This window comes from Lithobates pipiens, unplaced genomic scaffold, assembly GCF_037356315.1.
Source record: "Lithobates pipiens isolate NorthernLeopardFrog02 unplaced genomic scaffold, aLitPip1_a1.2 Scaffold_16, whole genome shotgun sequence".
Taxonomy (NCBI): domain Eukaryota; kingdom Metazoa; phylum Chordata; class Amphibia; order Anura; family Ranidae; genus Lithobates; species Lithobates pipiens.
Window position 1 is genome coordinate 411140381 of NW_027507748.1, and position 12846 is coordinate 411153226.

Sequence of the window (12846 nt, forward strand, 5' to 3'; positions counted from 1 at the left end):
GTGCTGCACTGTCTATGTGACAACTGCAGTTGCGAGAGGAAGAACAGCTCTCAGGTTATGTGCCTTCCGTCCACCGTTTCCTGGGATAGGCCTAGGCTGTCCTATTTGTGAGCCCAGGGCTCCCATGGCAGATGTCTGGGTAGAGGGGAGGGAGACGAGTGAACATTTGCTGAGCTCCCCTACCTAGAGTCAACATGGAAGTGAAGTGCATCACATAATGTCTGGGTTCAGCTGTCACTTTTCCTGGCTGTTGGGGCTGGATAAGAAGCTAATGGAGCTTGATCTGCCCTCACATACATGCACCTACAAACAAACACATGCGTTGGGGGTACCTATGTACAAAAATGTTTATTTCCCTATACATGTTGCAGTCTAGAGTGAAAGCAATACTTCTAGGACCAATATTCATGGTTAACTGGTGACCTTTAGGGGCTTTTAACCACTTAAGCCCCGGACCATTTTGCTGGCCAGAGACCAGACCGCTTTTTGCGATTTGGCACTGTGTCGCTTTAACTGACAATTACGCGGTCGTGCTCCGTGGCTCCCAAACAAAATTGACTTTTTTCCCCCACAAATAGAGCTTTCTTTTGGTGGTATTTGATCACCCCTGCGTTGTTTTTTTTGCGCTATAAACAAAAAAAGAGCGACAATTTTGAAAAAAAACGCATTTTTTACTTTTTGCTATAATAAATATCCCCCAAAAATATATATAAAAATTTATTTTTCCTCAGTTTAGGCCAATACGTATTCTTCTACATATTTTTGTTAAAAATAAAATCGCAATAAGCGTTTATTGATTGGTTTGCGCAAAAGTTATAGCGTCTACAAAATAGGGATAGATTTATGGCATTTTTATTAATATTTTTTTTTAACTAGTAATGGCGGCGATCAGCGATTTTTATCGTGACTGCGACATTATGGCAGACACATCGGACAATTTTGACACATTTTTGGGACCATTGGCATTAATACAGGGATCAGTGTGATTAAAATTGCATTGATTATTGTAAAAATGTCACTGGCAGTGAAGGGGTTAACCACTAGGGAGCAGGGGAGGGGTTAATGTGTATCCTATTTTGTGTTCTAACTGAAGGGGGATGGGGAAACTCTGTATGGACAGACAATCTGACAGTTCCCTGCTCAGAGAACCGAGAACTGTGTGTATACACACACAGCTGCTGGTTCTCCGCGTGCCCTGAGCGATTGCGGGAGCCCGCCTAGTGATCGAGACTGCTGGGCACTTGCATTGGCTTGGGGCGCGAGCGGGGGGGCGTGCGCACCCCCTAGTGGCCGTTTTTGTTACCGTCATAACATACCGGCAATTTGCGCAGCCGAACCATGCTGCTGCAGTACAACTCAGCATGCGGTTAAAGTATTAAAGCATCACCAAGTAAAATTTGGGGTACCGAAATATGTTTTCCTTTCATAAGTGTGCACAATTTTAAAGTGTTAGTTCACCTTTACAAAAAAAAATGTAAAGGTGAACTAACACCTGACAATACCAATGTAATAAGAGGCGCGAACCCCTGAATACCAGCAGGCGAGTGGGCGAGTAATGGCATCACTTATTTCAGTCATGGGTGACTGGGGACCTCTGAACACAAATTTGAAAAGGGAACACTTACTCCTGACCCCTGAACTCTATGGTGTTGACCCCTGCACTTTGGCCACTGTGCTGGGTAAGCTATGTTGTGTATTACATAGTGTTGACTGTTGCACAACATATACTATGCTGTAAATTGCATGGTCCTGACTACTGCCCTCTATATGCTGTGTTGTATATTAGAAAGTCCTTACCTCTGCATATGTAGTAAATTACATAGTTGTAACCACTACACTGTATATATTATAGTGCATATTACACGCACTGACGGCTGTACTGTATAAGCCATGTTGTACATAACATTTATCTTGATTTCTGAACGCTGTGCTATTGTTCACATTACACATAGTCTTGACCCTTACACTCTTTACTCTATGTTGTACATAACAAAATTCTGACACCTGCACTCTATACACTATGTTGTCTCTAGAGTTGCTGTTTGCAAAGTAGCCCCAAAGTAGTTTTAATGAGGTTCTTTTGTAAGGCTCCTTTCACAATGACGGACCGATGGGGTCCACCTGTCAGTTTTTCAGGCAGCCCCGATAGGACCATCAATTTCTCTAAATTGAGCTGCGGATGTCAGCGGACATGTACAAGGCATTCGGAAAGTATTCACAGTGCTTTGCTTTTTCCATATTTTGTTATGTTACAGCCTTATTCCAAAATGGATTAAATTCATTATTTTCCTCAAAATTCTACAAACAATACCCCATAATGACAAGGTGAAAAAAGTATGTTTGAAATCTTTGCAAATTTATTAAAAATAAGAGGAAAAAATCCCCCATACATAAGTATTCCCAACCTTTGCCATGACACTCAGAATTGAGCTCAGGTGCATCCTGTTTCCACGGATCATCCTTGAACTTGAACTTAATTGGAGTCCACCTTTGGTAAATTCAGTTGATTGGACATGATTTGTAAATGCATACACCTGTCCACAGTTAACAGTGCATGTCAGAGCACAAACTAAACCATGAAGTGCAAAGAATTGTCTGTAGACCTCTGAGACAGGATTGTGTTGAGGCACAGAAAAAATTCTGCAGCATTGAAGGTCCCAGTGAGCACAGTGGCCTCCATCATCCATAAAGGAAAGAAATTTGGAACCACCAGAACTCTTTTTAGAGTGGATCGCCCAGCCAAACTGAGCGATCGAGGGAGAAGAGCCTTAGTCAGGGAGGTGACCAAGAACCTGATGGTCACTCTGACAAAGCCCCAATGTTTCTCTGTGGACCTACCAGAAGAACAACCATCTCTGCAGCATTCCACCAATCAGGCATGTATGGTAGAGTGGCCAGACAGAAGACATTCCTTAGTAAAAGGCACATGACACCCCACCTGGAGTTTGCCAAAAGACACCTAAAGGACTCTTAGACCATAAGAAACAAAATCCCCTGTTCTGATGAAACAAAGATTAAACTCTTTGGCCTGAATGGCAGGCGTCATGTCTGGAGCAAACCAGACACCGCTCATCATCTGGCCAATACCATCCCTACAGTGAAGCATGGTGGTGGCAGCATCATGCTGTGGGGATGTTTTTCAGTGGCAGAAACTGGGAGACTAGTCAGGATCAAGGGAAAGATGAATGAAGCAATGTACAGAGACATCATTGATGAAAACCTGCTCCAGAGCACTCTGGACCTCAGACTGGGTAGAAGATTGATCTTCCAACAGGACACAGCCAAGATAACATAGGAGTGGTTACGGGACAACTCTGTGAATATCCTTGAGTGGCCTAGCTAGAGCCCAGACTTGAACCCGATTGAACATCTCTGGAGAGATCTGAAAATGGCACTGACGCTTCCCATCCAACCATGATGGAGCTTGAGAGGTCCTGCAAAATAGAATGGGAGAAACTGCCCAAAAATAGGTGTGCCAAGCTTGTAGTATCATACTCAAAAAGATTTGAGGCCGTAATTGGTGCCAAAGGTGCTTCAACAAAGTATTGAGCAAAGGCTACGACTACTTATATACATGGGATTTTTTCCATTTTTATTTTTTAATAAATTTGCAAAGATTTCAAACAAACTTCTTTTATATTGTCATTATGGGGTATTGTTTGTAGAATTTTGGGGAAAATAATTATTATTATTATCGATTTATATAGCGCCAACAGTTTATGCAGCACTTTACAATGTATAGGGGGGGACAACACAATTACAGTACAATACAAAAGGTAAAATAATGAATTTGTTCCATTCTGGGATAAGGCTGTAACATAACAAAACGTGGAAAATGTGAAGCGCTGTGAATACTTTTCGGATGCACTGTATCCACTGACACACGCCGACATCCGATCCGATCCTGTCCACATCCGTCTGGCGGATCAGATCGTATGACAGTTGGATGGAAACAAACAGGCGGTACATTTCCATCCAATAGCCCATAGTGGACACTGGGCTGCATCCATGTCCGCTCTGCTGATGCCTGTCATCCGCCTGCTCAGCTGTGTGTGAAAAAACAGTAAAGTATATATATATATATAGGTCTCATTTTATTAAAATATGTTTAGGTGTGTCTGTGAAACTGTCGATCATTGCACTGTAAAGCCTGGTACACAAAAGTAGTTTTTTTTCATTCAACCCAGCGGGTCAGAGCCGCTGTACTACCAATCTGATCTCCCCTGGCGTTGGGGGATACCTACCCTCCCACCCTTTTGCTTCTGTTAGACTGGCTGCCATACACATGCACTGAATGTTGGCTGGTTTCTATTGAACCAGCTCATGTCATACAGCATTAGGCCTATATGTACTAGGCTTAAAGTTGGCCATACATGTACATTTTTATTTAATAGATCCAATCATCCATGCTAAACAGCAAGGATATTCAATTCTGCAATATAGTGTGGATGAGCAGGTGTGGGATGGAGTAACTTCACTGGCTTGCAAAGAGTCCTGACTTCAACCCAATAGAACACCTCTGGGATGAATTTGAGAGACAGACCGTGAGCCAGGCCTTCTCATCCATCATCAGTGCCTGACCTCACAAATGTGCTTCTGGAAGACTGGTAAAACATTCCCATAGACACACTCCTAAACCTTGCGGACAGCCTTCCCAGAAGAGTTGTAGCTGTTATAGCTGCAAAGGGTTGACCAACTCAATATTAAACCCTACAGGGCTAAGACTGGGATACCATTAAAGTTCATGTGCATGTAAAGGCAGGTGTCTCAATATATTTGGCAATATAGTGCATTTTTTCACAGTGATCCATTTGGTTAATATACATTTATGTAGTTCTTTCAAAAATAAAATAAAAGTAAAAACCATCCTTACCGTTTGCATTTGTGATATTAACAGAGGTCAAAGATATAAAAATTCCATCTAAAGTCCTGATCTCACAAATATAGTCTCCATTATCATTAGCAGTGAGATTTGTTAAGTGCAGACTGTATTTTTCCAATGTTTGTACTTTGCTTCTATAATCTTCCGCAATTACAAGTGAGGAATTGTTCACTGATGCCACAGGGACCTCTGTTGTATTTTTTCTTATGTACAACCTAACTGACATTTCAGCATCCACAGTTTTACAATACCTGCATGGGCATTCAACATTGTTCTGTTCAGTTGCTGAGAAGAAACAAAACATCAGTAAGTCACACCTACAACACCCTTATCCCAAATAATTTACAGCATGTTTTAATTGCTAGACAAAATATTAATGACAAATATTCAGTTATGCTGTATATAATCAGTATTCAGCCTATTTATTTCATGCTCATCTTTTCTTTACATACGTACAAACGTGAAGCATTTTGCCAAAAACTCCTATGCCCCATACGCACGATCGGAAATTCCGACAGCGAAAGTCCGATGAGAGCTTTTGGTCAGAAAATGTGATCGTGTGTATGCTCCATCGGACTTTTGCTTGCAGAATTTTGGCCAGTAAAAGATTGAGGGCAGGTTCTCAATTTTTTGGTCGGAAAAAGTTCAGGTTTTCTAACACAGAGTGATATCAAACACTCAAGGGTGTGATTGTGATTTATTTATACAATATCACACTATATGAATGTTTTCCTTTTGGATGCACCTGGAGTTCCAGATCTTTGGAATCTAGCATTTACGAGCGGAGACACCAGCCTTTCTGGGATTGGCGCTGTATATGGGTGTTTGCTGCACTTCCGAAATTATAACTGGTAATTGGCATGTGCGTATGTATTCACCCCCTTTGTTATGAAGCTCATAAAAAGCTCTGGTGCAACCAATTACCTTCAGAAGTCACGATTGGTGAAATGATGTCCACCTGTGTGCAATCTAAGTGTCACATGATCTGTCATTACATATACACACCTTTTTGAAAGGCCCCAGAGGCTGCAACACCTAAGAAAGAGGCACCACTAATCAAACACTGCCATGAAGACCAAGGAACACTCCAAACAAGTAAGGGACAATGTTGTTGAGAAGTACAAGTCAGGGTTAGGTTATAAAAAATATCCAAATATTTTATGATCCCTAGGAGCACCAAGTATATCATAACCAAATGGAAAGAACATGGCACAACAGCAAAGCTGCCAAGAGATGGCTGCATACCAAAACTCATGGACCAGGCAAGGAGGGCATTAATCAGAGAGGCAGCACAGAGACCTAGATTGCTGTTCACAAGCCCAAACCATCCAACTTGAAGGAACTGGTGCAGTTTTTAAGGAGGAATGGGCAAAAATCCCAGTGGTAAGATGTGGCAAGCTCATAGAGACTTATCCAAAGCGACTTGGGGCTGTGATAGCTGCAAAAGGTGGCTCTACAAAAGTATTGACTTTAGGGGGGCGAATAGTTATGCACATTTACTTTTTCTGTTATTTTGTCCTATTTGCTGAAGCAAACTTCACAATAAAATAAAATTAAAATCTTCAAAGTTGTGGGCATGTTCTGTAAATTAAATGATGCAAATCCTCAAACAACCCATGTTAATTCCAGGTTGTGAGGCAACAAAACACGAAAAAGGCCAAGGGGGGTGAATACTTTTGCAAGGCACTGTAATTGAGCTGCCAGGATCTATGGTGAGTCTTGAATCCAGCTGGCTGTAACATAGAGTATACTAATTCTTTATGAAATGTATTTTGTTTATTACACTTTAGACTAATTTCATTTATTTGTTGAACATTTGGATCACTGGAAGACACAATATATTGCCCCCTTATTCTCACTGGTAATCAGTGTGAAAGCATACAAGGACATTTCTAACCGTTGAACTGCACTTTATTCATATTTATTTATAATTCTTTTTTAACTCACTTGTGATTGGACACTGTATACCGCTGAATATTATGTTTCTTTGTCATTAGGTTTTAGTATATTGCCTTTTTTTGCTAGCAGGTACTGTATGTTGTTTAGTGCGGACTATCTTTTTGTTTTAACTCCTATAACTGCCCGTCTTCAAATTCAGCACTATATTGGCAATACATACCATTTGTTTGCCAAATGCCGGTCCACGTGTTTTCCACCACAGAATGTCTTATAATGCATTTGTATGAGTTAGGGTTTTTTGTTAGATTACAGGAGGAACATGAACTTGGGTTGCTGTTGTTTTCCTGCATTTTGTGGTTCTCCTTATACCATTCTATAGTGACAGTATCGGCATGATAGACACGACTGGCATAGCACTTCAGATTTGGCACATTATGGTCTAGTGTATATTCAATTGAGTGTCCAAAGTCTGTAAAACACATTATAGATGAACACATGAGGAATTAGCAGTGAACATCATTACACAGAATATAATCCCTAGATCTATCTCAAAGATTTATCTGTTTTCAATACTTCTTTAAGATATTATTTTATTTTTATTTTTTAAATCACTAATTTTATACAAGGCCCAAACAATTTGTGCGTGAGAATCCTGTATACTTTTAAACATATGAGAATTTTCATATATAGGAAAATCTGGTATATTTTTTTTATATATCAATCTCTGTTCCTCCCAAGACTTCTTGCCGTTTAGTTCCTTTGTCACCTCCTCCCATGCTTGTCTCCAGGACTTATCCTGAGCCTCTCCCATCCTTTGGAAATCTCTACCGCAATCTGTCCAACTATCTCCTACTCTATCCACTAAAAACGTTTCAAAGAAGTCTATTTTGTCTCCACCTAACAACTATACTTTTATTTTCTGCAACAGCAATCTCTGTGGTGTTCCAGTGAGCCCAACCCCCACACAGTTAGAACACACCCAGGGAACACAGTTAACCCCTAGAGCCCCCTTCCCTGCCAGTGTAATTTATACATTGATCAGTGCAGATTTGTCTGCTGCAATGTTGCTAAAAATCACAGATCGCCGCCATTACCAGTAAAAACATAAAAAAAAGGTCCATAAATTTTTCCCATAGTTTATAGACGCGATAACTTTTGGTCAAATCAATCAATATACACTTATTGCGATATTTTTTTTTATTTATTTTTTTTAACAAAAAATATGTAGAAGAATGTACATTGGCCTAAATTGATGAATAAATTAGTTTTTTATATATTTTATTTTGGATATATATTATAGCAGAAAGTAAATCATTTTTCCAAAATTTTCAGTCTTTATTTAAAGTGCAAAAAAAAAAATGCAGAGGGGCTCAAATACCATCAAAAGAAAGCTCTATTTGTGGGGGAAAAAAGGACATCAATTTTGTTTTGGTACAGTGTTGCACATCTGCACATTTGTCAGTTAAAGCGATGCAGTGCTGTATCGCAAAAAATGGTCATTAAGGTGGTAAAACCTTCCGGGGCTGAAGTGATTAAGAACACAAAATGCCTATTTTGTCTGATGCTTTATTCCTCTGCTATCAGCACGAGTCACTTCTGAAAAATTTCCCTGGCACCAAGAGAAAAAAAGGTGACAGGGGAGCGATCTCCAGCTGATTGACAGCCTCAGCCCTGTTCCTGTGTGCGGGGAGTGTTTCTCTTCCCTCCAATCAGCTCTCAGAGTTCTCACTGAGCTCTGCAGAGTGAAATTACAGTTCTCTGTCCCCGTTTTTCTGAACTCTCAGACAAGCTTATAAATTCAGCAATTTGGATAGATGTCTGTGTATCACCTGAGACCAGAGTCACTTCACTGGGTATATGTGAGGGTTTACAACCACTTTTGCTAGGTTTGCATGTGTATTATACATGAGCTTGGGTGTCCTTCAAACCCATCTCTAGCAAACCTCCAAACTCGTGCACTTTTTTACTCCAGTGAGTTGTGGGCCATGTCATTTCTACCCCGTAGCTCATGTAAACCAAGAAACGAGCTATGGGGCAGGAATGACCCGACATGCAGCTCATTGAAGTTAAAAAACTAGTAAGTTTGGAGTTCGGGTACAGATGAGTTTGGAGGACATCTGAGCTCATCTCTAGTTTGTATCACAGAATGTAATAATAATACTGAGGCAGGGGCGGATCCAGGGGGGGCAACGGGGCAATGGCACCCCCGAGAAAATAGTGAGCGGGTGAGCCGGTGGGTGACTGAACAGGCCAGTGGGTGAGCGAGCAGATGGGCAATCATGCCGGCGGGCTGGCGTGTGACTGAGCAAGCAGACAGGTGTTGTCAGGAAGCCACTGCTCATCTGAATATGTGACTGAAGGGACGTTGCGTCGCGGCCATCTTGGTACTCCCGCACTCGTCGATAGTAAGCCTAGTGTTGTAAGTCGGCAAACGGACATCTTTATACACCCACCGGAGTATTGCTTTTCCCAGGTATTTTTAAAAGTAAACTCAACTTATATTTCACTAAATAAACTGAGTTTACTGTTAAAAAAAATGTTAAAAGCAAGACTCCGGTGGGTGTATAAAGATGTCCGCTTGCTGACTTCTAACTCTAGGCTTACTGCAGACAAGTGGGGGTGTACCAAGATGGCCACAATGCAACATCACTTTGTGACAATCTGCATATTGTGGCAGGTGACATTGGCAAGTGACAATTCACATCTGGTGGCAGGGGATGTGGCAAGTGACATGGCAAGTGACAATCTGCATTTGGTGGCAGCCAATGGTGGCAAGTGACACGCTGCATCTGGTGGCAGGCAACGTAGCAAGTGACACGCTGCATCTGGTGGAAGGCGACGTGGCAAGAGACACGCTGCATCTGGTGGCAGGCGACGTGGCAAGTGACACGCTGCATCTGGTGGCAGGCAATGTAGCAAGTGACACGCTGCATCTGGTGGCAGGCGACGTGAAAAGTGACACGCTCAGGGCTCCCACTGATTCTACATTATGGTGAGCTGAACTATTTAATTTTATATTACAATTTAATAATAGATATAATGCGCTTCAATCATCCTGACACTATATTAATCATGGCGCTGTGATGATTGAAGCGCTAACACCAGTCATTGCCCCAACAAATTGCCGCAAAATTTTCTGGCAGTGCCCCTCCCGAGACTAGGCTCTGGATCCGCCCCTGTACTGAGCTGTGATACACACCTCCGGTACTTATTCTGATTGAAGTTCAGTATTTCTTACCCGCAACATTTAATTTCACGTTTTCTTCATTTTGTTCTTTGATTGTTCCTACATAGCAGGAATAAGTGTTTTCGTCACCTTCTTGCAACTCTCTTATTTGGAGGGAAGCATTTCCATTTGTCAGTTCACTTAGGATCAATGATGTTCGTCCTTTGTAGCTTTTGTCCTGTCCCTCCAATCTGTCCTGACCTTGATAGTACTTGTGCACTATTCGAGATTTATCACTTTTGATCCGCCAGTGAATGACAACCTCCTTCCCCGGATTAAAGGAACATGGTATGGTGACATTTTTATGTAGCTCACCCCAAACTGCAGCTGTAAAGAGAATAACCCATGGTAAAAGAAATGCTAATAGCTCCACAATCCTAATATGGAGCTTGACTTGCTCTTGCTTTGAAACGTCTGCATTTTGATGGGCAGCACTTTCAGAGGATTTTAAAGCTGAACATCAGGCAAACAGCTAAATACACGAATGTCACATCTAAACGAATAGAACTTAACAAATTAATAATAAAACGTTTTTATTATTATTTATTCGTTACGTTCCATTCGTTTAGATGCAGCATTCGTTATTTCGGATAATTCGTAACTTCAGATAAATTTGTATTCATTACGTTCACTAACAGCCTGTGATTTTTTTAATGTAGACTATTAAAATATATTACTTTTATATGTGCCTTTAAAGCCCATTATTCCTATTCTCTTACCTTCCCAGATAATTTAGGATGTGGTACACTATTATTAGCCCCTGTACACACGGTCGGAGATTTTCACAACCAAATCCGTCGGATTTTGCCCGTCGGATTTTGTCTGTCGGATCTTGTCCGAAACTGTTGCATACACACGGTCGGACAAAGTTGGCGAAAAATCCGATCTTTCAGAACGTGATGACGTAATTTCGTTACGATGGAACTACATTCAGGCTAGTAGCCAATAGCTTTGATGTAGGAATTTGATCTGAGCATGTGTGGCACTTGGTCCGATCAAAATTCTCTACACATGATCGGAGTATGTCCGATCGGCCCAGTTGGTCGGGAAATATTTCCAACATGTTGGAAAATTGGGTCAGACGGATATTCCGACTGAATCAGTCCGATGCATACCACACACAGTCGGATTATCCGACGACACGGTCTGTTAGGACACATTCCGACGGATTCTCCGACCGTGTGTACAAGGGCTTATAGGTGTTTGATTGCCACCTAAGGGCATAGCAATCTAATCAGGTATTCCATATAAAATGGTTTGGATCATAACTGATCACATGTGCAGCACCTGTGATCAGTTATGACGAATGCATATCAAACAGAGGCTAACATGTCAGCTTCCTTGACTGTAAAGAATAGCAGGATTTAGTTCTGCTTCAAGATCTGTGCTTTAAACACACACAGATTGGGCAAGGGGAGGAAGTTCCATATCAAACTGCTGGGGACATGGATAGCAATAAAAACTTGATGGGGGATTAAACCCTTTGGCCTCTTGCACGCGATACTCCTGTTTGAGTATCTACTTTTTTAGGCATGCCTTTTTTTATTTTTTTTGTATGCATTTTTTTAATGCATATGCGTTCGCGCAAATTCGTGCATGTTTTCGTGCATGCGCGGTAGCTTGTTCTCGCATTGACTGTCAAGGATAAATCTGTGCGAATTTGCTTGTTTACGCGCCTGTGTGCATAGGCACATTACAATTAATGGGCAGTATTTTAGCTCAGCAAAATATAAGCTGTACTGAGCTTTTTCAAACTGCAGTGCGCAAGAGGCCTTTAGGTAATTTTGGATGTTTTAGATGTAGCTAGAAAATAAACTGTAAAGCTTTCTTTGTTGTCTGATTTAAACGGGTAGTGTTTGGACTATATCTTGTTTCGGAAAATGGATGCATAGCATTACAATTACACAAACACACTAGCAGCAATTTTCAACACTGTCAACTTCAAATTCTGATCCATACTTTTTACTTTTAGTAGCACTTTGGAGCGTTTACTTTCCACTGTTGACACATAACAGGAGTATTCATTTTCATCACTTTTCTGTATCTGCTTTAGCTGAAGTGAGGCATTTCCATGCTTGATTTGATCTAAGAACAGTGAGGTTCGTCCTGCATAGCTTTTGTCTTGATCTTTTAACATGTCTTTGCCATGATAATAGCTATGGACACTCTGCTTTTCATTGTTAATAGTCCAGTGAATTAATTCATCTTTTCCAGGAGTAAAGGAACAAGGTAAAATAACAATTCCATTTAATTCACCTACAACTTCACCTGTCAAACAAAGAATAATTCAAAATATACTTATTTGAAAAAAAAAAAAATCCTAGATAAGTAAGTAGAATATTTATTTGTATACTGTACTTTAGGTTTATTTTTTAGCCAATGAATACTTTATCTCGCTCTAATTTGGTAGACATTTTAAGTGGCAGAAACAGCAGAATGTTAAAGTGGTGTTCCCCCCCCAAAAAAAATATATGCTTAAAATGACATGGGCTCCTGACGTCACTGCCCCTCGGCGCAGGAAGGGCTCAGCTCTGCCCCCTCCCTCCTGTCAGTTATCTGTACACGTGACAGGTCACAGATGACTGCGCAGCCAATCATGGCGCCGCTCTCGCATGCGCAGTGGGTGCCCAGCTGTGAAGCCACAGCTGGGTGCCCACAGTTGCAATGCCGGCGCCACCAAGAGGAGGGAGGGATGAGCGGGGCTTCGTTCCCCGGCATCGCTGGACCCTGGGACAGGCAAGTGTCTGATTATTAAAAGTCAGCAGCTGCAGACTTTTTTTTTTTTTTTTAAGGGAAACTCCTCTTTAACAATGATGCCAGTATAATGCCTTGTACACAC

At 41.3% G+C, this 12846-nt stretch overlaps 1 protein-coding gene across 10 annotated transcripts in view; it reads right to left on the bottom strand.

Annotated features, from left to right (window-relative positions):
- Positions 1-12846, bottom strand: part of HHLA2 (HHLA2 member of B7 family) — a 55796-nt gene that overhangs the window by 4232 nt on the left and 38718 nt on the right. For 9 of the 10 annotated variants that reach the window (XM_077482447.1, XM_077482452.1, XM_077482445.1 and 6 more), the window contains 4 exons: positions 11967-12275; positions 10020-10334; positions 7002-7250; positions 4874-5167 (listed from right to left, as the gene is read on the bottom strand). In XM_077482447.1, the coding sequence (XP_077338573.1) occupies positions 4874-5167; positions 7002-7250; positions 10020-10334; positions 11967-12275 (1167 nt within the window). The remainder of the gene's footprint in view (positions 1-4873; positions 5168-7001; positions 7251-10019; positions 10335-11966; positions 12276-12846) is intronic. The other variant, XM_077482454.1, reaches the window with a different exon arrangement.